Raw genomic sequence first — 25143 nt, 5'->3', positions numbered from 1 at the left:
AATGAACACTGCAGAAATATGTTTCCTATATGGCATCACTGGATAGGGCTGGATTTATTTGGAATTGAGCACGTAAAGAGTAATCTTAGCCAGATGCAGTGGCACATGCCTGTACTCTCAGCTACTTGGGAGGCTGAGGTGAGAGGATCGCTTGAGCCCAGGAGTTCGAGACCAGCCTGGGCAACACAGTGAAACCCCGTCTCAAAAAAAAAAAAAAAAAAAGTAGCAGTCTTTCCCCCCTCAGGAGCCACTGGTCCTTTTTTTGTTCTCCTTGGAATGTTCTTTCCTTTTCTAACTTTGGTAGATTAAATTCCTATTACGCTGCTCATCTTGGCCTAGATGTTAAATCCTCAGAGATAACTTTCCTGATTCTCCTAACAGAATTAGGTCCTTCATGTTATTCTTTCTGCTAGCAACTTGTTCTTTCTCATTTGTCACAATTTACAAATATATATTTATTTACATTATTTAAATACTTAATTTCCTTCTTTATCGTAAGGCCTATGAGGGTACTTTGTCTACAGAGCTAGGTATGTAATAAATGCTTGGCAAAAACATTTTTTAACTGAAAGAATGAATAACTCATGCAAAGCTGGCAGTGTCTGGACTCCTCAGGAGCTGTCATGTGGATTCCCTCGTGCTGCTACTGTCAGCCCTCGGCCTCTAAGAAAAGTGCTTCCATTCAGATGTCATCTAGGTCTGTCCCTAATACTCTCATGGGGCCCCAAGAAAAGTTTTAAGTAAGTTTTAGAATTTAAAATTGTGGAGTATCTGAAAAACTGCATGGTATTCTGAAAGCCAAGATTTTAGTCTTTTGAGAGAAGGGCTAAGACAGTGATGGGCAAGGGTTAGAGATAATAACCAAAGAGAATGGGGAATATTAACATTATCTGTATAAGTTAGGGTTAGGTTTGGCAACATTATAAAATAAAGGTTGGCAAGGTACAGCCCACAGCCCAGATCTGCCTGCCACCTGTTTTTGTGAATAAATTTTCAGTGGAACACAACCTTGCCCATTTGTTTATACATGGTCTGTGGCTGCTTTCATGCTACAATGGCACAGTTAAGTGGTTGCAGCAGAGACCATACAACCTACAAAGCTTAACATATTTATTGTCTGATCCTTTACAGAAAGTTTGCTGACCCTGTTACGGAAAATCAAAATAACTGGTTTAAATGATACACATATTTTGTCTCTCTCCCATAGAGTAATGCAGAAGTAGGCAGTCCTGCTTGGTGCAGTGCCTTCACATTCAAGGACTCAAGCTCCCTTCTTCTTCAGCTTCTATCTTCTAGGTTACTTCAGGGTCCAGGCTGGAGGCCCAGCCTTCGTTCAGATAGCAGGAAGGAGTGAGGGAGAAGAGGACATAGGACATCTCAGCAGAATTCACTCCTTTCTTACAAGTTCCATACTCAACACATCTGCCTGTAACTCATTGGCCATTTCTGAGTCTCATAGCCACACATAAATATAAGGGAATCAGAAATAAAGTCTTTGGCTGGGAACATTGGCACCTGGAATAAAAATGTTTTTATGTGAATGAGAAGGGGAAGATGAATATGTGACATTATCTCAAGACAACTCCAGTTGTAATCACTCTGCAGATGAAAGACAATAATTATAAGCCATATCACCTTCCTCTGGTAACCTCTTGTCAGCCTACGTACTTTATGTGGCAGAATCTGGTTCTTTAACAAATTAATAATGTACTGTGGAGAAAGAACATTTCATGAATTATTTCAACGTAAAGCATCCACTAGATGGAGCCAGTGTCTGGCTCACACATAAGTTCTTCTCTTATATGTGTTAGGTATTTTATTTTGAAGCAGTTATTTTAGAGCATAGTTATCTTTCTTTAGGTTAAAAATTCTTAGCTAGATTGATGAGATAGAACAAAGTGACTTATAAGATCTTAATTGAATCAAGGAAAACAAAATTCTGGTCTTGGGGGGAGTATGTGGTTTGGGATCAATGCTTATCTAGGACTTTTGTGTTTTGTTTTATTGTAGAATCTATACCCCATTCACAGAAGACACCGAGACTGTGGGCCAGAGAGCCCTGCACTCAGTTCTGAATGCTGCCATCATGATCAGTGTCATTGTTGTCATGACTATCCTTCTGGTGGTTCTATATAAATATAGGTGCTATAAGGTGAGCATGAGATGCAGAGCTTTGCTTTCCACCTTATTCTTGTTATGCTTGGGTTTTTTGGTCACATATCGTACTTGATCTAGTGAAGAAAAAGGTCTTAAATTCTAGAGCTGAGTTAATTTTTAGTTTTCTTACCCCACATTGAAGAGCATTTTAAAAATATGCACATGCCTGTAATCCTAGCTACTTAGGAGGCTGAGGCGAGAGAATTGCTTGAGCCCAGGAGTTTGAGACCAGCTTGGGGAACGTATTGAGAACCTGTCTCAAAAAATATATATATAACCAGCCAGGCGCGGTGGCTCACGCCTGTAATCCTAGCACTCTGGGAGGCTGAGGCGGGCGGATCATTTGAGCTCAGGAGTTCGAAACCAGCCTGAGCAAGAGCGAGACCCCGTCTCTACTAAAAAAATACAAAGAAATTAGCTGGACAACTAAAAATATATATATAGAAAAAATTAGCTGGGCATGGTGGCGCATGCCTGTAGTCCCAGCTCCTCGAGAGGCTGAGGCAGTAAGGATCCCTTGAGCCCTGGAGTTTGAGGTTGCTGTGAGCTAGGCTGACACTATGGCACTCTAGCCCGGGCAACAGAGTGAGACTCTGTCTCAAAAAAAAGAAAAAAAACCAAACCAACAACAACAAAATATACATATTAAATAATATATATTATTTATATAATTTATAATTTACATATGATATATATTAAACAATATATATTATTTATATAATTTATAATATATAATTTATATATGTTATATATAAATTAAATAAAAATACAAAGTCATAAATGGAAAATAAATATTTTCATATAATACCACAATCTAAGTGGTTTTAATATTTCAATTTGTAATATATGTATGACATTCCAAAGGGATATACCTTAAGACCTTTGGGAATCCCCTCATTCACAGATAGCACTATAGGATATAATAGTCCCTATAAAATATGGTATAACTGAAAAAATCAGATTTGGATACAGAACAACAAAGCCACCTTCAGATGTGGGTATTAAACTCACTGGTGGCCGGTCATACCTTGCCTAAACTGGTAGCCATCCATTCCCTCACCATCTCTCCTGCAGAGCTCTACCCTTTCCTTGGGAAGTGGGGGCAGGGAGGTTGTACAGAAAGACACAGGCCCAACGGTCACAGCCTCTCTCCTAGCTCACTCTCTTGCTAAGTGATTGACTGCTGAATTTCAGCCACCTGGCACATGTTTCAAACTCATGCCTTAGAAAAATTACAAATTATTACAAATCGTAGACCTTTAAGGTCATTTTCAAATAATAGGAATTAAAAAAGCTAACTTTCCAAATATTGGAATCTACTCTATTTCCTTTTGGTATTTATTTCTGTATGCTTTTTTATTAATAACATGGTTAAAATGTATAATCAGTATGTGTCCTTTCTTAACCTTTAGTTTGGTGTAAGCATTTTTCCGTATTATGAATTTTTAGGAAATATAGGCCAGACGCTGTGGCTCATACCTGTTATCCCAGCACTTTGGGAGGCCAAGGCAGGAGGATCACTTGAGTCCAGGAGTTTGAGATCAGCCTGGGCAACATACCGAGATCCTGTCTCTACAAAAAAAAAATTTTTTAATATTTCTGTGGCTATATAATATTTGACTCAATGAGCATATTGTAGTCTACTTCCTCTAATTTCCCTGATGTTGGACATTTGAATTGTTGTCAGTATTTCACTATTATAAAACTCAGTAATGTCTTTATGCTTAGAGCTTCTTCAATTTTACAAATTATTTCCTTAGGGTAAAATCCTAAGGACATGGAATTTCTGGGGCAAATTATCTACATGTTTTTACTCTCTTGGTATACAAAATTCCTTTTTCAAAAGGTTATATCCATTTGTACTTAACATCAGTAGTGAATGAGAGTATCTGTCTTATCCCACCAGCATTGAAGTTTTTAAAAACTCTGTGCTAGTTTTTATAGGTAAACAAAATGTCTTAATTTGCATTAAGTTGATTACTGGTAAGATCAAATACCTTTTCAATATATACAAACTCTAAAGTTATACAGAGTTTAACCTTGCTTATTGAACATTTGAGTGAAAGTGTTAAAATAAGTGATGACCATCTGTAGTTTGACATTGGCACATGGAGAACATTGATGTGGAAAGGTGTGTATGGTGATGACAAGTCATCATCAATACTTAAAAAGCCAAAGAGCCAAGACGTAAATCCACGTTGGCAAACATTCCCCTGCTCCCACTTTAAATATACTTGTTTCTTAATTTTCTTTATCTTTTTTTTCGCCATATGTATTTTGTCTGCCAGTTCCATTTCTTTGTTTTATTAGACTCACTTTGTGACTCTTAATTTGGATCATATGCTACTTTTGTTCTTTTGGGTTTTGTTTTCTGTTTTTTTTATTGCGGAATGGAATTCTACCTTTTCTTGTAATCTAGAATTTACTTCCAGATTTCTTGCCTTTCCTTTTCAAAATACTTGTGTAATTGGTTAGATGGAGCTCTGGGCTCATGATTATGTTACCTGAGTTTTTTTTCCTGGTAGTTTTAGGAAATATTTGTCTGAGTTTATGTATTTTCATGTGTATAAGGGAAACCACCATCTCTAAACTATGTCTCCTTTTCTCTGCATTTAAGCACGTATGGGTTTTCCCACTCTTGGGCAATGATAACACAGAGGATGCTAGAGCACCATATCTGCTTTGTTTCATTTAATCTAAGCACCAGCTTTATGAGCTGGCCCTCCTGTTGTCCCATTTTGCAGATGGAGAACTGGGGCAGGGGTCTATAGCTAGTATGAGTCAGAAGGTCATGGGTTAGTGTGGGGGTCTCAGTCTAGAGTTTGGCCTGGATCAACACATTCCTCTCAAACCCAATCCTCAATTCTGTGGTCCCAGCATAAAGGAAAGATATATCAATAGATATTTATGAATGTATCAAAATATCATATGTACTCTAAAAATATGTTCATCAGTTATGTACCAATTAAAAAAAGAGAAATACAGAAAAAAAAGAAAAGCCCATCAGAGGAGTTTTAATTTTTGCTTTCAACCATCTATTATTAACATATTTACCTAGATTATTTAGCATTTTTTTTGCTCTCACTTCATTCTTGATGTTGTTTCCTTCTAGTATTATTGTCTGTACAACTTCCTTTAGTAATTCTTTTAGAGCAAGTCTGTCAAGTTTTCTTAGTTTCCCTTCATCTTAGGTTGTTTTTATTTCGCCTTTATACTAAAGGATATTGTTACTGAGCACAGAATTCTGTCTTCATAGTTCTTTTTTTTCAGCATTTTAAAAATGATGTTCTATTTTCTTCTAGCCTCCATGGTTTCTGATAAGAATAGTCATTAGAATTGTTGTTCCTCTATAAGTAATACATTGTTTTTTCTTGGCTACTTTCAAGATTTTCTTTTTCTTTAATTTTCAGCATTTTAATTGTGTGCCTGTGTGTGGATTTCTTTGTTTATCCTATTTGGAGTTCACTGAGCTTTTTAAGTCTCTGGATTTATGTCTTTAACCAAATTTGGGAAGTTTTCAACCAGGATTTCTTCAAATAATTTTTTCTGTACCACATTGTTTACCCTCTTCTTCTGAGACTGATGACACAAATAACCCTTATTATTGTTCCACAGGTCTCTGAAGCTCTGTTCATTTATTTTCCAAACTTTTTCTCACTATTGTTTGGTTTGAATAATTTCTTTTGATTTGTCTTCAAGTTCACTGACTCCTCCTGTCATTTGCTTTCTGCTACTGAGCCCCTTCATTGAATTTTTTTGTTGTTGTTATTTTTTTTTAGTTCTAAGATTTCCATGTTGTTGTTCTGTGCATTTTCTTTTTCTTTTCTTTTTTTTTTTTCCTGAGACTTTTCAAATTTTCATATCAAGAGCGATTGCCCTTCTTGGAGCATTTTCATAATATCTGCTTTAAAGACTGTTAGAATTCCAACATATATGTCATCTTGGCATTGGTGTTTGAGTCTTTTTCCATGAAAATTGAGATTTTTGTAGTTATTCCAAGTAATTTTGGATTGTACCTTGAACATTTTGACTATTATGTTATGGGCTCTGGTCTTGTTTAAATCCTGTGGAGAATGGTAATATTTTTGTTTTATTGGCCAATCTGGTTGGGTTAGGTCACAAGTTCCAAGCAGCCTGCTGTGGCCAGTGGTTCCATTGTCAGTTCAGTTTTCAGAGCTTTTACAGTGTAACTCAGGTCTGTCCTGTGTGTGTGCCGCCGGATCATCAGTGGGACTAGGATAGTGGTGGTCTACCTCTAATGCAGTTGTATGCTGCTGAGGGTCATCCACACATGCTCACCTGGGAGAAGGGGCCCACTAGTTCATAAACAGCTTCAAGCGGTTACATTCATGAGCTGCCTTTCTGTGATCTTTCTGGTACTTTTTGCTTTCTCTGGACTTCCCTTTTCTGTTCCTCTGGGCTTTATTTTCCTAGCATCAGGGCCAAGAAGTTGGAGGACAGAGAGAGAAATAAAGCAGGCGCTATTTGCCCTGCTCTCTGGGGACTACCACTTTTCCAGTCAGAGAGGAAGGTTCCCCTCTCTCTGAACTTTAGGCTCCTGGCATCCCCATTGCCACCACCACAGCATTGTTTGGGGGCTGGGCATGAGAGAATGGAGAAAAGGGAGAAGAAAGAGAGAAGGAGAGAGGGAGGGAGAAAGAGTCGAAGGGAGGGAGGAAGAAAGGAAGGGAGGCAGAAAGAAAGAGCAGAAGGAAGGAAAGGAATAAGAAAGAGAGGAAGGAAGGAGAAAGAAAAGGGAAGAAAGGAAGAAAGAAAGAGAGGAACCAAAGGAAAGTTGGAAGGAGAGAAAGAAAGAAGGGAGGGAAGAAAAGAAGGAAGGGAAAGAAAGAAAGGCAGAAAAGAAAGAAAGAAAAGGAAGGGAGGGAAGGAAGGAAAGAAAGAAAGAAAACTATTTTCATACTTAACTTTGGTTGTTAGGAGACCCCCTTTCTGCTCCTCAAGCTAGAACTGAAGGACTTCTAGATCTCCCATTGTCTTGCTAATGCCCCCTCGAGCTGTGTTGAGTTCTTGAGGAGGAGGAGGGTGGTACTGGAGGAAAAAAGCGGTCAGCTCACCCCTGCTTCAGTGTACTTCTAATTCCCCAAGCCCACCTACCTCTCTTTACTTACTGTCATCTGCTGGCTACTGTCTGCTTTCTGTCCAGGTTTTATAGTTGCGTTCACGGGGAAAGAGGGTGGAATGTGCTTAACTGTCTTATCTAGTTATGTCTTATCAAGTAATGCTTCATTTTAGACAGTCTAAAAGGTGTATATTCAGCCAGATTTTCATACTTGTTCATTAGTGTTGTGTTGTTTTTGTGTTTTAATGTTCAAGTCTTAGCAAACATAGCCAATTCTATAAAAATAAGTTGTTTACTTTGACTCCTGGTATAAAGTAAAAGGAGCTTTTGAGTCAGAAATTGAGAAACTTGCCAGAACCTGTTTGGAAATAAACCCTAAGGATTTCTCATATCACTGGTTGGTTGTGCAATGTCTATGAGAAGAAGCACAGGAAGCTAAAAGACCAAACCTTAGAAAATTAGAAACAAAAGGTAGTTAATTATTACACATAATTTGTTATAGTTGGAACTGTAACTTATTAAAGTCACATGACTTCTGGCCTGGACAGTTCAGGGTTTAGAGGAGGTATTTGCTGTTGTATGCTGAAGTAGGGCACTTTTCTTTCAGAGCCTTTGGCACATGATTTTCTTTTAAATTTTTTTCTTTTTTAAAAAAGAATTTTACTTATTTTTATTTTGTTGAGACAGGGTCTCACTCTGTCGCCCTGGGTAGAGTACATTGGCTTCATCATCGTAGCTCACTGCAACCTCAAACTCCTGGGCTTGTGCAATTGTCCTGCCTCAGCCTCCTCACTGGGCCACCATGCCCAGCTAATTTTACTCCTGAGCTCAAGTGATCCTCCCACCTTGGTCTCCCCGTGTGCTAGGATTATAGGCGTGAACCACCTGATTTGCAAGATGAGGAAGGCCTATTTTACCACCTGATGTTCTAGAAAAAGGAGGTGCTATTTAGTCATCATAAGAGGCTTTGAATTCAGAAAATTACAACATAAATGGCCAATCTAAATAGGAAAACTGTTTACTAACCATTCTTACAGGCGAAGGGCTAATTTCACGATATAAAGAATACTTACAGGCATCCTAACCAATCAAAAAAGCCTGAGCAGAGAAATTATAAAAGAAATATAGATCGCCAATAAATAAGTAGATAGATAAATGTGTGAGTGTATCTCTTCATTAGTAAAAAAATAAATGCATATTAAAATAATAATATATTTGCATATTCGCTTGGTAAAGATTAATCCAGCCCTTTTTGTGAAGTAACTAAGCAAATGTGTTTTAATAATCAGTAATTAGTTATTTAGTCATTTAAAAATCATATTTTCAGAAAATATTTGGTGGTGTGAGAATATGTAATAAAAGATTACATTTTTAAAAGCAGAATGTAAAACTATACTACTTGATTCTCATTTTATTAAAAGGTCTTTACATGTGCCTACACATGTAGACAGAAAACACGTCTGAAAGGAAAATGTTATATCAACTTTGGTTGTCACTGACCACTGGAAATAGTTGTCTTCTTTTAGTGTTTCAATATTTTCTAAGTGTTACAATCGTGTGTTAGTTTTGATTCAGAAGAATAGTGCTTTTAAAAATAAAAACATCTCCCCACATTCCCTTGCCAAAAACCCAAGCATCTCTTAAGAAAAAACGAGAATTTCTGTTTGATATTTACTCTGGTCCTTAGTTTAGAGCTTAATATATAATAAAATATCAATGTATATCTCCCACTCCTTAAAACTTTTCTGTCTTTTGTAATGTTTTATATGCTTATTCTAAAGTCTCAGCTTTAGATGATGGAGTATGGAGTATATGGGGAATGCCTTTCTGCTTAAGCACTGTTGGGGTTTTTTTGGCAGATGAAATAGAAGCAGGGCTCCCTTTAGAAAATTTTGCTAAAGTTGAAGTTTTTGGAAGAAAATGTACAAGTGTCCTCGGTTTACTTTGCTATGTATTAAAAATAACATAGACTAGCTGGGCATGATGGTTCACACCTATAATCCCAGCATTTTGGAAGACTGAAGCAGGAGATTGAGGCAACATAGTGAGACCCTATCTCATAAATAAATAAATAAACAAATAAGTAAGTAAATAAGACTAATGAATGAAAATGGATAGAAATTTTATAAAGCTAGTACTGGAAAATGTGAATGGCAGAATCCAGGTGGTATACGTGTATTCACTGTAAAATCCTTTAAACTTTGCTGTGTGTGTTAAGATTTTTATAATGTTGGGGGAGAATTTATGTGAAAAAGCACCAGAAATAACTTTGTTGTATTTAAAAAGTCAACTTAGAATATTCAGATGTCCAAGGAATATCAACTTCTAAGTAAAAGCTATTCTACTGGCCTTTTCTCAAATTATACTATTCTATAAGATTGCTTTAAAGAGAGAAATGTAGTCAGAATTTTTAAGAAATCCTTTCTTTCAAAGGAATTAATGATCACTGATTTTAAAGACCTTGGGTGATCAAAATACAGCCACAGAGAAAATTAACAGAGTCTTGTCACAACTAGATTTTGGTAGCTCAGAGCGTGATTATTGGAACAACTAGATCTGGTGAATGAGTGTGGGAGATTTTTTTTAAATGAAGACAAAAAATATTCTTGATTTGGAGGTTCTTTTCTCCCCTTTCTTTAAGGTTTGATTTCTGTTCTGGTTAAGAGAGGTGTTTAGAAAAGTTGCTGGTTATATAGCTCCTCCTGTCATTAAACAATAAAGTCTATTGAAAAATTAAAGCAAAAAATGGGTGTATCCACTACAAAATATTTTCACTTTTGATTAGAAGTTACTTGGCAATTTATTGTGCTTCTCCATTCTGTTTTTAAAAGTTCTCCAGACTTCTTAGGTTGTATATTTTCCCAAATATACCATTACATAAAATTACCATTAAACATTTTTATTTTATTTAATAGTTTACAAAAATCAAATTTTTATTCTAGCCCTCATTAATAAGCTATACATTAATAAGAGTGACTAGTATTTATAACACATAGTGCTGTATAAATTCTGAATGATAATGATAGACTGACTTAGAATTTGTATTATTAATACTTACTAATCATACATACAAAATAAACAGAATATTGCAGTACTTATTGAAACTTTAGATTTTGAATATTCTTATGTCAAATGGTTATGCAATTTAGAGGGCTTATTTTCTTTGTAAAGCTGATATATGTATACGTAGATCACTTAACTGAATATCTGATATTCAGTTATTTTTGTTATTTCAGAAACATTGTAAGATTACTCCATTGAAAATATTTCTTCTTTAAAGCTTACATATTACCTGTTGATAATCTGATATTTTAGAGTTCATTCTTTCCTTTTTAAAAATTTCACCTACTTTTAAAAGCTTATGTCTTGCTGAAGTTTCTATTTTATATTATGGGTAAGTCAGCACCAAAGAGTTCCATATAAATATGTAAGTATCCCAAAGCTATTTGTTCTGCTATTTGAAAAGCATAACATTCACAGATATAATATACTATTTTGGGGGTAAGAAATTTGTACTTTTTAAGGGTTGTGGGACCTGTTTATTATATTGAAATGCTTTCTTTTCTAGGTCATCCATGCCTGGCTTATTGTATCATCTCTTTTGTTGCTGTTCTTTTTTTCCTTCATTTACTTGGGGTAAGTTATGATTGGTATACCATTCAGAAATTAACTGTAGGCTGGGCGTGGTGGCTCACGCCTGTAATCCTAGCACTCTGGGAGGCCGAGGCGGGCGGATCGTTTGAGCTCCGGAGTTCGAGACCAGCCTGAGCAAGAGAGACCCCGTCTCTACTAAAAATAGGAAGAAATTATATGGACAGCTAAAAATAATATATATAGAAAAATTATCCGGGCATGGTGGCGCATGCCTGTAGTCTCAGCTACCCGGGAGGCTGAGGCAGTTGTATTACTTGAGCCCAGGAGTTTGAGGTTACTGTGAGCTAGGCTGACGCCACGGCACTCTAGCCCGGGCAGCAGAGTGAGACTCTGTCTCAAAAAAAAAAAAAGAAATTAACTGTATTCGTGCTCCGTAACTGTCACTTAAAGCCACGTATTTTGTTGATGAATTACTCTAAAATTATAATTGTTTCTACATATAGGTCATACTTGGTATATAAAAGACAAGTCAGGCCGGCGCGGTGGCTCACGCCTGTAATCCTAGCACTCTGGGAGGCCGAGGCGGGTGGAACGCTCAAGGTCAGGAGTTCGAGACCAGCCTGAGCAAGAGTGAGACCCCCGTCTCTACCAAAAATAGAAAGAAATGATTTGGACAGCTAAAAATCTATATAGAAAAAATTAGCCGGGCATGGTGGCACATGCCTGTAGTCCCAGCTACTCGGGAGGCTGAGGCAGTAGGATCGCTTAAGCCCAGGAGTTTGAGGTTGCTGTAAGCTAGGCTGATGCCACGGCACTCACTCTAGCCTGGGCGACAAAGCGAGACTCTGTCTCAAAAAAAAAAAAAAAGACAAGTCAATATTACTGATGAGGTAGGTATTCTTTTGTTCTTCCTTAGGTATAATTGGAAGGACTCAAGAATGTAGTTAATTCTAAGCCTTTTTCAAGGTTGTATATTCTTCTAGTAGAAATCTGTGAATCAGAATGTTAAGAAAGGATTTCAAGAATGTATATAAACATGAGTTAATTTATTTTCATGCTTTTATGTTCTTTTTATCAGTGATTCTTTTTTTTCTTTCAAATGAAATCTTATGTGAAATTTTCACATACATTGTAGAAAAAAGTGGAGCTGCTCTGTTGAAAAGCATAGCAAAGCTCAGAGATTTGCCATCCTGCCCTTTCACTCCCAGGGGCCGAATACAGTTTGTAAACCATTGTACTAACTCTGAAATTAGGAAGAGGCAGTAAAACTAATAAATAAATCGAAGAGTTATTTCCCTGGTTAGGGGTAAGGGGGAATAACCACAGACAAAAAAGCAAATGTGAGATTTTATGTGAAATGCGTGATATTCTAGGAAAAAAATTAATTACCAAGACTGACCACTGAAGAGGGAAAATCTAAACAGAGCAAAGTCCCTTGGTGTGGCTTATAAGAAATAAATAAACAAACAAACAAAGCAAGGAAGAAATACAGAAGATTGCTGAAGAAGTTTCTATTCCACCTCCACTAATATCAACAACAGTACCAGGCCCCAATAGTTTCATAGGGAAATTCTGTGAAACCTTTAAGGAATGGATAACTCTAACTATTTCAACTATTCCAGAATGTAGGAAAAGAAGAAAAGCTTTCAGATTCATTTTATGAGGCCCACAAAACATTGATAACTAAAGCCCTACAAGTATCAAGAAGAAAACTGTAGACCAATCCTTTTTGTCAATGCCAAAGGAATAACTAAATATTAATAGAATTCAGCAATAAATTAAAAGAATAATAGATTATGACCAAGTGGAGTTTATTTGCAGAATGGAATACTGGTTCATTATTAGGAAATCTCAGTATAAGTCACCACTTTGTTAGATCATCATCTCTGTACATGCTAAAAGGTATTTGATAAAATTCAACTTTCCATTAAGATAGGGAAGTAAAAACGTTAAAAAAAAAAATTCAACAGCTGTTCTTTTTTTTTTTTTTTTTTTTTTTGAGACAGAGTCTCACTCTGTTACCCGGGCTAGAATGCCGTGCCGTCAGCCTAGCTCACAGCAACCTCAAACTCCCGGGCTCAAGCAATCCTACTGCCTCAGCCTCCCGAGTAGCTGGGACTACAGGCATGCGCCACCATGCCTGGCTAATTTTTTCTATATATATTTTTAGTTGTCCAGATAATTTTTTTATTTCTATTTTTAGTAGAGACGGGGTCTCGCTCAGGCTGGTCTCGAACTCCCGACCTCGAGCCATTTACCCGCCTCGGCCTCCCAGAATACTAGGATTACAGGCGTGAGCCACCGCGCCCAGCCTCAACACTTGTTCTTGACCAAGTTCCTTAATGAAACAAATAGCTGGTTATTCTCTAAAATGAAAAATTGTGTGACTCTCATTCTGAAAGTCAGTATCATCCTCATAGGGAAACTTTAAAGGCTTGCATATTAAGGTCAGGAACAAGGTGAGGGTTTTCTTTATCACCACTGTTACCTAACATTGCTCGGGAGGGACTAGCAAATACAATTAAATGAAAGAAAGAAAGAAATAAGAACTATATAATTTGAAAAAGAAGGTTAAGTTGTCAATATTTGGTCATAAAATGATTGTCTTGTTTCAGAGCTAACCAAAAAACAATTAGAATCACTAAGTAAATTTGGTAAGACAGTTGAATACAAAATTAAACACAATAGTCTTCACATAAAGAATTAGAAGACATAATGAAAGGAAAAATCTCATTTATCATAGCAGCAAAATAGATAAAATGTCTAGGATTAAAGAAGAATTTATACAAGAGATCTATTAATAAGAAATATTCAGTACCTCTGAAGGGCTTAAAAAGAAGACTTAAACAAATGGAAAATTATACCGGGATATATAGAAAGACATAATACATGTGTCATAAGACATCAGTTCTCTCTAAGATTTTCTTTTTTCTTTTGAGACAGGGTTGTGCTCCGTTGCCCAGGCTAGAGTGCAGCAACATTATCGTAGCTCACGGCAACCTCAAACTACTGGGCTCAAGCAATCCTCCTGCCTCAGCCTCCTGAGTAGCTGGGACTACAGTCATATGCCACCATGCCTAGCTAATTTTTCTATTTTTGGTAGAGACTAGGTCTCGCTCTGGCTGGTCTCAAACTCCTGACCTCAAGCAATCTTCCCGCCTTGGCCTCCCAGAGTGCTAGGATTACAGATGTGAGCCACCACGCCTGGCCTTACTATGTATTTTTGATAACTAGTTAACATGAATATTTTTACATATTCATTATATTTTCTTGTATAAATTTGTTTTTTGTCCTTTACCCAATTATCTGCTTGAAATTTTTATTACCAGTTTATATTATTCATAATATAATATGGATCTGAATCTTTTTTCATATAAATAGTGCAGTTTTTTTTTAATGACAAATATATCTTTTGCTCTCATTATATAGTATACAGAAAACACTTTTTGTTTTATTTGTAGGTATACTCCCAAGAGATCTTAAATTTTGTTTTTGTTTGTTTGTTTTTTGAGACAGAGTCTTGCTATGTTGCCAGGCTAGAATAGAGTGCAGTGTTGTCATCATAGCTCACTGCAGCCTCAAACTCTTGGGCTCAGGATATCCTCCTGCCTCAGCCTCCCAAGTAGCTGGGATTACAGGCACGTGCCACCATGCCCAGCTAATGTTTATTTAATATACAGCTGTTAATCTGTATATTTTTAGCTGTCCAGATCATTTCTTTCTATTTTTAGTAGAGACGGAGTCTCACTCTTGCTCAGGCTGGTCTTGAACTCCTGACCTTGAGCAATCCTCCCGCCTCAGCCTCCCAAAGTACTCAGATTATAGGCATGAGCCACTACCCCTGGCTATTTTACTGTAAACCAAATTGTTATTTTTAATCTACACAAGAAGATTCTAAAGTTTATTTGGAAAAATAAATGAGGGTATCCAGAAAAAACAGAGAAATGAAGGCATACTTAGGCCTACCTGATATGAAATTATAAAGCTACAATAATTAAAATAGTGAGACCTGCAGAAAGGATTAGAAAGTCTAGAAAAATGCTCAAATATATGACAGAATTTAGTTTATGATAAACTAAATTTAGTATCAGTAGACTGTAGTGGATTACTTAGTAATTGATGTTAGGATAATTCGGTAGTCATTTGGGGGGGGAAATTTGTATTCCTTCCTTATATCTGTACCCGGGGTGAGTTCCAAATGGATTAAAGATCTAAATGTGGAAGTAGAACTATTGACTAGAGGAAAATATGGGGAAGAGGGAATATTATAACAAATATTACAGTAAGGAAGGACCTTTTAAGTATGATACAAACCCTGGGCACATAAAAGAAAAGATTAATAAATTCATCTCCATTAAAAAAAATTTTTGAAAGGCAAAGAAGAAACAAAAAAACCACACCATGAACAAAATCCAAGGATGAATAACAAACTGCTAAATATATCTTCTGCTCATTTCATAGACAAAGACTAATTTGCTTTATATATAAAGAACCTCTACATGAAAATAAGATCAACAGCCTAACCAAAAAATGGACAAAAGATATAACAGAAAGTTATAGTTAACAGAAAAACACAGATTATTCTTAAATAAGAAAATTTAAGAATGAGTCAGGTGCTAAGCACTTTGGGAGGCCAAGACAGGAGGATTGCTTGAGGCTAGGTGTTCGAGACCAGCCTAGGCAAGAGCAAGACCCCCCACCCCCATTTAAAAAAAAAAAAAAAAGAGGAAAAATTAGCTAGATGTGGTGGAACATGCCTGTAGTCCCAGCTACTGGGAAGGCTGAGGCAGGAGGATAACTTCAGCTCAGGAGTTGGTGGTTGCAGTGAGCTATGATGACACCACTGCACTCTCTTGCCTGGATGAGAAGGAGAGATCCTGTCTCAAAAAAAGAAAACATGTACACCTTCCTCATAAGATTAATATTATAATAATTAAAGCTATATATTAAGTTAACAAAGATCAAATAGTTTGAAAATATCCTAGCAAAGATACAGGGAAATAAATGCATACATGTTGATATATAACTTTTCATTAAGTCCAGTTTAACAAATCCATTAAAATATTAAATGCATATGTCCTGAACCTAGTAAATTACAGGGATAATCATTGCAGTATTGTTTCCAATAGCAAAAGAATGGAATCAGTCTAAATATCCATCAATAGAAAATTGGTTAAATAAATTATGGTACATCCTTAAAAAAGTCATTATAAGCTGGGCGTGGTGGCGCACACCTATAGTCCCAAATGTTCCAAAGGCTGAGGTGGGAGGATTGCTTGAACCCAGGAGTTTGAATCCAGCCTGGGCAACATAGTGAGACTCTGTATCTAAAAAAAATTAAAATAGCCATTAAAAAGAATGGAGCAGCTCTGATATACTGGATACTGGTGTAGAAAATTCTCCATTATATTAGTAAGAGAAAAAAACCTGGTACAGAATATAGTATGCTATATTTGTATATAGTATGCTATCATTTGTGTCTGTGATATGTTATAAACTCTCTCTGGAAGGATACACATGAAATCAGTAATAGTGCTTTCCTCTAGTAAGGGGGAACTGTGGGACAGAATGGGGAGGAAAACTTTTCACAGTATCTGTTGTGAATTTTATATCTTATGATGTATTGCCTAGGCAAAGATTAATTAGTTTTTGAATTCTAGGATATCTGAAGTGCTTAATACAAATACCTACATTGTCCAGAAATGTGATTATTTACTTTATTTTGGATTTCAAAATGGGAGAAGAATCATCTTCTGGAATAGTACCAGTAACCCAAAGTTTATACTTAAATAAAGGAGTGCTTGCTTTCTCCTCAGTTACCTAGGGCATCTTCTGTAGTTGCAGAATCTTTCTTTTTAGATGATGGATTTTTTTCCCCCAAAATTAAAATAGTATTTTTCTTCACTATAAAAATGCTAGATGTTCATTGTTTTTGTTTTTGTTTTTTACCAAAAAAAAGACATCATATAAGATTATAGGCCAGGTGTGGTGGCTCATGCCTGTAATTCTAGCACTCTGGGAGGCCGAGGCGGGAGGATCGCTCGAGGTCAGGAGTTCAAGACCAGCCTGAGCAAGAGTGAGACCCCCGTCTCTACTAAAAATAGAAAGAAATTATCTGGACAACTAAAAAAAGAAAAAAAAATATGTTAGCCAGGCATGGTGGCACATGCCTGTAGTCCCAGATACTTGGGAGGCTGAGGCAGGAGGATCCCTTGAGCCTAGGAGTTTGAGGTTGCTGTGAGCTAGGCTGACGCCACGGCACTCTAGCCCGGGCAACAGAGTGAGACTCTGTCTGGAAAAAAAAAAACGATTATAAAAAAGAAAAGTGAAAAATGACTAGACTCTGACCACCTAAAGACAAGTCCTGTCATCTTTTCAGGAATTAATATATCAATTTCTTGCCCACTCTTCTCTCACAGTATTTTACATAAAAAGGATTATATTTTTTTCAAGCATCAATGTGTTATGCCTATACTCCATGTTTATGTGTGTGTATAAAAAATATATATATTAATGACTACTAAATTTCATTGGATGAAAATTTATGTCCTACCTATAACATTTTTTGGTGCATGTTTAATTGTTTCTAATTTCAGATATTTTAAACTAGTATTTCCCAAAGCATAATGTGGTATTTTAGGTGGTATATGGCCTTTTTCAGTTTTCATACTTGCCTTTATAGCTATGGCTTGTGATACTGATTTTCCATTTATATGAATGATATAGAGCTTCTTGTTAAAATAAGCTCAACTTGAGGAAAAGAGGGAATTAATTTAAAGAAATGTTTATCCTATATCAAGCACAGTTGATGTAGGATACGGTAAAATTGTAAAGGTGGGATGTAAACATCTAATGTTTGGGAACCATCATTCTAAACAATGTTTTGATGAAAGTTATTGTACATAATAAGGCTGGATGCCGTGGCTCACACCCATAATCCCAGCCCTTTGGGAGACCAAGGCAGGAGGATTGTTTGAGCCCAGGAGATCTAGGTTACGGTGAGCTATGATCATGCCACTGCACTCCAGCCTGGGTGACAGAGTGAGATCCTATCTCTTAAAAAAAAAACAAAACAAACATTATTGTACATAAATCTTTTAAAATCTGTTTAATTTTTTTCAGAGAAGTGTTTAAAACCTATAACGTTGCCGTGGACTACATTACTGTTGCGCTCCTGATCTGGAATTTTGGTGTGGTGGGAATGATTTCCATTCACTGGAAAGGTCCACTTCGACTCCAGCAGGCATATCTCATTATGATCAGTGCCCTCATGGCCCTGGTGTTTATCAAGTACCTCCCTGAATGGACTGCGTGGCTCATCTTGGCTGTAATCTCAGTATATGGTAAAACTCAAGACTAATAATTTGTTCATTACAGAAATGTCTCACTGGCATATTTTTCTTCCTCATCTAATTATCTTGACTTAGGGAAAATGGTAACATTTATAGCCTATAGCTCTTCAGTAAATAATTAATTGGCTATAGTATCTTTTCACTTGATCTTATTCTAAAGGGCAAGGAGTAATTATAATGTCTTTTTCATATAAAGATTTCAAAATTTTTGAGGTTGAGTTTTTTTTAAATGTTTTTTTACTGCCACCAGTTTAGCTTGGTGATGGGCTGATGGAAGGAACCATGCACTGTTGGTCAGAAGACTTAGATTCAAATTCCATCTCTAACATGTACAGTCTTTATGACCTTAGGAAACTGACTCAGGCTCTTTGAGCTTCAGTTTCCTCATTTGTAAATTGGGAACAGTGCTTCTTTGGGTTGTAGGAGTTTAGTGAATTGAATATATGTTTAAAAGAACAAGCAAAGTGCTTGATGTGTAAATTGCTCAGTTCATTTTTAAAATCAAAATTAGGTTACCTACTTCTTATAAGGTAACTTAAGTAGAATCACTCTTAAGAATTAAGCTTATTTAGGCAGTGTAAGATTCAAATTCTGTAACAACCAGTGTGACGTGAGTCCTGAACAAAGTGTATCCCAGCATAAATAACTGAAGCAGCTGTACTGGTACATACTCTGTGGCTGTTGCCCTGCATGAAAGCTAAAAAGAGATCTGATTTCAGAGGTCAGTATGTAGTTTCTATATGGTAAGGCCATACTCTTTTATCACTGTTCATAACTTACTAAAATGTCTGGTGGCCTATGCTGGGAAACCTCATCATCTCCATTTGATTGAGGAAGAAACAGTCTGTGGAAATAGAATTGAACTGGTTCTGTTCTTGTATTTGAATAATTTGTCATGGAACTATAGAATTCATATACTTGCTATGCCTGACTTCATAATGACCTTATGTTATAAAATACTTGATGGTTTGCAAAGTACTCATCTCTTATTGCTTAGCTGTGATTAAGAATGCCAGTTCTGGAGACAGAATGCCTGGGTTCAAATCTAGACTCTTCTACTCATCACTTACTGGCTGTTTGACCAGATATAGGATACTCAACCCCTAAGTCTTAGTTACTCTGTAGATTAAATTATGTGTTACATGTAATACACTAATACTCTTAGAGCAGTATCTGTCAGTAAATGTTAGTTGTTATTTTTTTATATAATTCTATAAAGTAAAGAAGGTAGTTATTGTCCCTATTTTACTGCTAAGAAACTTGGAGTATTTTAGAGGTGAATTATTTGCCTAAGCATAAACTGTTTGATCTAGAATCTGAATTCCCAAGTCCAGTATGCTTTCTACCTTATTAGGCTATTTCTGCCATCAACCCTCTGTTTTGTCTGCACATAATGCAAATGATTATTTCTACAGAGCTTAAGAGATTTTTGTATCTAATATTTAGAGTAGTGATTCTCAACTTCATTTTTATAAGGTCTCAAGATGCTGTAATTTGTTACAAAGATTGTTCTGGAAATTTTCCAAGCAAAATTAATTTTAATTCACTTCAATTACTTTAAAAAATAAGTGAGTTTATAATTTAGCAATTCTATTAGGGAGAACATGTCATAAAACCAAAACAGTTACAGGATGTGGCAGCTTCAAACAAGCTGAAAATCCCATTATTTCAGAGCAAGACAGAATTTCCCTTATTCAAACAAATTGAAGTGTGAATGGCGAGAATAGAGATTTCTTTGTGTGTGTCTGTGTGTGTGTGTGTTTTATTACTGTACTATGTTACTATTCTACAAGGAGACCTGACCACTTCAAGGCATGAAGTTTTTTTATTTAAATGCATTTAAATGACAATAATGTCAACACAAGCTATCAATTCTTCCTTTACAAATGTAGCTATACCTGTTTTATATTTTTAAATGTTTGAAATTATTTTTATATTTCTATATTCTGAATTTTCATGACACAGAAAATGAAAGAAAAATTGCAGTTGATGAAAAGAAGTAATGGTGTAATCAAGAAAAATTTAGGCATATTGCTTCTTCTCTGAATTACTATTTTTGTAAAATAAGCTACTTATTTCAGCCACATGTGTTCTGAGACCTGAATGTTTGTAAAGTGCTTTTATTTGCCTGGAGACTAAAGAAATTCTAAACTTTATCATTCAGAGAGTTATTAATTATTTTGTTTTATTCAAATTTATTGTCCTCTTATTTCAGTTATCTACATAATACTGTTTTTAAAAAGGAGAAGGGATGAATGTTTTCTGTTGTGCTCTTCATATTTTGACAAGTTCAGTCAAATCCCCTCTATGAAATTCCTGTTGGAGTAAAGCTTCTATTTGTAGCTCATAGCGGTGATTTGTTTGGAAGTGACTTGTCCTTATTTTTGCTTGTCGTAGATTGACAACTGCCCTAGAATAGTATGTCTTGTTATCTCTGCCTCTTTCCTTCAAACTGGGAAGACTTATTCCTAGAATCCAGTAATGATACACTATAGACTAAGCAAATAGCAGTCATACCCAAAATGAAATTGTTAGAGATCTTCTGTGTGGTTTTATTTATTTTGTTTAGGTTGTTTTTCCTCCACCAGTTTACCTGCCATTTATTTCATATTCTTTCGACATCTTTTGTGTAAATGAAAACAAAAAATTAAACCTTTTCCTTTGGTTAATTCCTCTCTAACACACTCATTTACAAGTTTAGCCCATATGTTTTATCAGAGGCCTTTTGTATTTTTCTCTTTCTAGATTTAGTGGCTGTTTTGTGTCCAAAAGGTCCACTCCGTATGCTGGTTGAAACAGCTCAGGAGAGAAATGAAACTCTATTTCCAGCTCTCATTTACTCCTGTAAGTATTGAGAATGATATTTAATTAGTAATCAGCCTAGAATTTATAGGAACTCTAACACATGTACTTGTGGTCATTATCGTGGTACTTTTTTCTCATCTTAAATGCACAGCATTAATGGAACTCCTGCAGATCGCTTTTTCTTGCAAACCATTGTCTTTTACCTGACGTTGATTCAAGAGAGTTTTCAGTATGAGTGGAAAGAAAGGAAATATTTAGAGGTTGGAGAGCTAGTGTTTCCATTTAAAAAACTGTTAGTCAAGAGTTATTAAACATTTATGTATACATATATATTACAGGTGAATCTTGCCCTAGTTTATTGAAAGAATTATACTGTTCCTTCAGAATGTGTTTGTCTCTTTTTGTTTTAGAGTTATGCCCTTCCTAATCATTCAGTAAATATTGATTGAGCATCAACCTTATCTGTGCTGTGGAAAACCAAAAAGATGGTTAAGATACTTTGCCTTCCCTCAGAGCTCATTTGCTTACAATTTAGAGGTGAGGTAAGACAAGTATATAAAAAAGCAACATCCGAGGCAGAGTGTTATCGTATTTACAAGAGATACAATCAGAGTGCAGAGAGAGTTCAAAAAAGGGAAAATATGGCTGGGGAGTCACAGAAGGCTTGGTGGAAGAGGCAGCATTTCGTTTAAAGCTTTTAAGGGTGGATGGGATTTCATAAGTAGAGATGGAAGAGTTGACTCTAAAAGTGAGCTCATCACAAAAAATAGCTTGGAGTTATAAAGTGCAAAGCATCTTTATCAAATTTCAGGTGTTCAATTTGACTAGAACATGGAGTATGAAGTGGGGAGAATACTAGGAGTTGAGTTTGGAAAGGCAGATTAGGGCAAGATCAAGGATACTAAGGAGTGACTGGTTTAGGTATCTGTGTGCTGTTCAGTGATCCCTGGGGAATCAGAAGGTTCTCAAGCAGAAGAACAATCTGATCAGAGCCGTGCCTTTGCAAGCTGGCAGCGTAGTGTAAGATGAATTGGAGAGGGTGGATGCTGAGATCATGGGAAGCATTACTAAGATGATATTGCCATGATCTACTTGGAAAATAGAGTTTGAATGATGGCATTGGCAGTAGCAATCAAGAGAATGGCTTGATGAGAGATTTCAGAAGTAGAATCAGTAGTTCCTAGCAACTGAGTATAGAAGTTTTAAGCCTGAAGGAAAGGTGATGAAGAATAAATGTTTTCTTCCTTGAGGAATCTGTTATATATGTATATATATTGTGGCCCATATCTAATTTAGTTTATGGTACCTGTGGGCCATTCAGGTAGAAATTTTCAGCAGGAGTTTAGAAATGAAGTACTAGTGCTTGGGAAAAGGTTGATATTAGAGATGCAAAGTTGAAGAACATCAGCATAGAGGTGATAGTTGAGCTCTGGGAGTGCGTGAGTGATTCAAGTAAAAGTAGAAGAGAGGCCAGGCATGGGTGTTTCACACCTGGAATCCCAACACTTTGGGAGGCTGAGGCAGGAGGAGTGCTTGAGCCCAGGAGTTGGAGGCTGCAGTGAGCTATGATTACGCCACTACACTCCAGCCTAGGTGACAGAGTGAGACCCTGTTTCTAAAAAAAAAAAAAAAATGTCATTGAAGATAAAGAGGACTAAGGACTAAGTAAACTACACAGGATTTGGTGCCTAAGACATCATTAGTGACATTGAAGAGAGCAATTTCTGTAAAATGATAGGACCAGAAACAGTATTCCAAAGGGAAGAAGGTGTGTGTGTATCTGGTTTTGTTGGTGCTGGCAGTGGAAGTGATGGTGTAGGCAGAGAACAAGTGGTGAAGGAGAGGTATAGTAAATACCACCCACTATGTGAAAGATTCCTGTCTCAGCCAGGTATGGTGGCTCACACCTGTAATCCCAGCACTTTGGAAGGCTAAAGCAGAAAGATTCCTTGAGGCCAGGGAGTTTGAGAGCAACCTGAGCAAGATAGCGAGACCCTGTCTCTACAAAAAAAAATAAAAATTAAAAAAATTAGCCAGGCATGGTAGCATGGGCCTGCAGTCCCAGCTGTTCCAGAGGCTGAGGCAGGAGAACCACTTGAGCCCAGGAGTTTAAGGCTGCAGTGAGCTGTGATCACACCACGGCACTCTAGCCTGGGTAGCAGAGCAAGACCTTGTCTCAAAAAAAAAAAAAAAATCTTAACAGGCAGAGCAAGCTTATCTGCAAAGCAGGTAGAAACTGCTTTAAAAGTTCAGGAAGAGGAGTTAGGCCTAGAACAGGGAAATACCTGTAAGGAAGGAAAAGGAAGACAGGAAAGCAGAAGAGAGTGAGATATAGTGAAATATTGGGAGGTAAATTTGGGAGCACTTGTTAGTTGACCTCAGTCTTTCTGGTGAACCTGATGTTAGTCATTTGTGGCAAGTGGAAGAGATGTGGGGTTATGCCCATAGTTGGAGAAGTTTGGTAAAGTTTTAGAACAGCTGTCTGGAATGCAAGGATCTTTTACTCTGTTTCCAACGTAAATCTATTAGCAAGTGCTTACTATGTTTATTGGCAGAAAAGAGCAGATGAAGTTTTGAGCATCAACATTTTTCTCTTAGAGAACATTTGAGTGTCAGCTTCTTCCATGTTGTATCTGGAAATTAAAATCTAATTATGTAATTTATATTTGTGCATACAAAATGTTACATGAAATGTTAATAGTGAATGCTAGGAATTTAGACTAAGGAATATACTTGCAGAAGTATGGAAGTATGTTCACTGAAGCAATGCTTGTATTAGAGAAAAACGTGAAGGAACCTGAGTGTCCATCAGAAGGGGGCGCTTTCAAATAATTATGGCACATTCCTACAATGGATCGTTGTGCAGCTATCAGAAAGAATGGGGTGCTCTGTATATGTCCAACTGTTTTTTTAAATGTCCAAAATTATATATGTTAAATATAAAAGAGGATTTAAAGCAGTATATGCAATATCCTTTGGGAGACAGTGGGGAAGGGAGGCTGTATATGTGTGGATGTGTCTGTGTATACAGAATTCTCATGTTTATATCCACTTCTGGGGAAAAGTACTGGTTAGTGTTTTAACAGAATATAAGAAAACAGTAACATTAATCAGTACTTTTCCCCGGAAGTGGATATAAACGTGAATATGAAAGTCAGTCTTCTCAGCTATTTATTCTTTAAAAATACAATCCTTTTGTGCATTTTTACACTCTCTCCCAGTTAAGGGTAGTCAGTTTTCAAAAGGCTTTTATCCTCAGGAAATGTACGAGCAATTTTGTTTTTTATTTCTATCATCTGGCATGAAAAATGTATACCTACTCTTTGAACTAACTCATTCTTCCTTCATAGTCATTAGCAGAGATGGTCTACTCAGGAAGCTTATCTAAAAATGAAGCTAACAATTCCTTGAGACAGATCATTTTATATAAAGCTTTCCTTTGATTTCATATCAGTTTGTAGGGTTTTATATTATGTAAATTTTTAAAACTGCATATTTTCCTATTGAGCTAAGATGTTTGGTGATAGAAAAGTGGTTTATTGGATATTATTTTAGTATTATTAATTCATTCAACAAATATATAATTTATAATAATCACATCAGGGGTCACCAAACTATTGCCTACAGCCAAATGTGGCCCATGGCCTGTTTTTTTTATTTTGTTTTTTTGGAGACAAGGTCTGATTTTTGCCCAGGATGGGGTTCAGTAGCGTCATCATAGCTCACTACAGCCTCCAACTCCTGGGCTCAAGCAATCCTCCTGCCTCAGCCTCCCGAGTAGCTGGGACTACAGGCGTGCACCCCCACACCCAGCTAATTTTTTGTAGAGATGGGGTCTCATTCATTAGACTGGTCTGCAACTCCTGACCTCAAGCAATCGTCCCACTTTGGCCTCCCAAAGTGTTGGGATCACAGACGAGCCACTATGCCTGGCCCTATGGCCTATTTTTGTACAGCCTGTAAGCTAAGAATGATTTTTACTTTTTTTTTTTTTTTTTTTGAGACAGAGTCTTGCTCTGTTGCCTGGGCTAGAGTGCCGTGGCGTCAGCCTAGCTCACAGCAACCTCAAACTCCTGGGCTCAAGCAATCTTGCCTCAACCTCCCAAGTAGCTGGGACTACAGGCATGCACCACCATGCCCAGCTAATTTTTTTTT

At 36.6% G+C, this 25143-nt stretch overlaps 1 protein-coding gene across 5 annotated transcripts in view; it reads left to right on the top strand.

The window, feature by feature from the left end:
* The window catches only part of PSEN1 (presenilin 1), a 64136-nt gene that overhangs the window by 27005 nt on the left and 11988 nt on the right, over positions 1-25143 (top strand). For all 5 annotated transcript variants that reach the window (XM_045564407.1, XM_045564380.1, XM_045564388.1 and 2 more), the window contains 4 exons: positions 2011-2152; positions 10806-10873; positions 17954-18174; positions 20929-21027. In XM_045564407.1, coding sequence (XP_045420363.1) covers positions 2011-2152; positions 10806-10873; positions 17954-18174; positions 20929-21027 — 530 coding nt within the window. The remainder of the gene's footprint in view (positions 1-2010; positions 2153-10805; positions 10874-17953; positions 18175-20928; positions 21028-25143) is intronic.

This window comes from Lemur catta, chromosome 1, assembly GCF_020740605.2.
Source record: "Lemur catta isolate mLemCat1 chromosome 1, mLemCat1.pri, whole genome shotgun sequence".
Taxonomy (NCBI): domain Eukaryota; kingdom Metazoa; phylum Chordata; class Mammalia; order Primates; family Lemuridae; genus Lemur; species Lemur catta.
The sequence above is the reverse complement of the archived record's forward strand: the minus strand, read 5'-3'. Positions and strand labels throughout refer to the sequence as shown.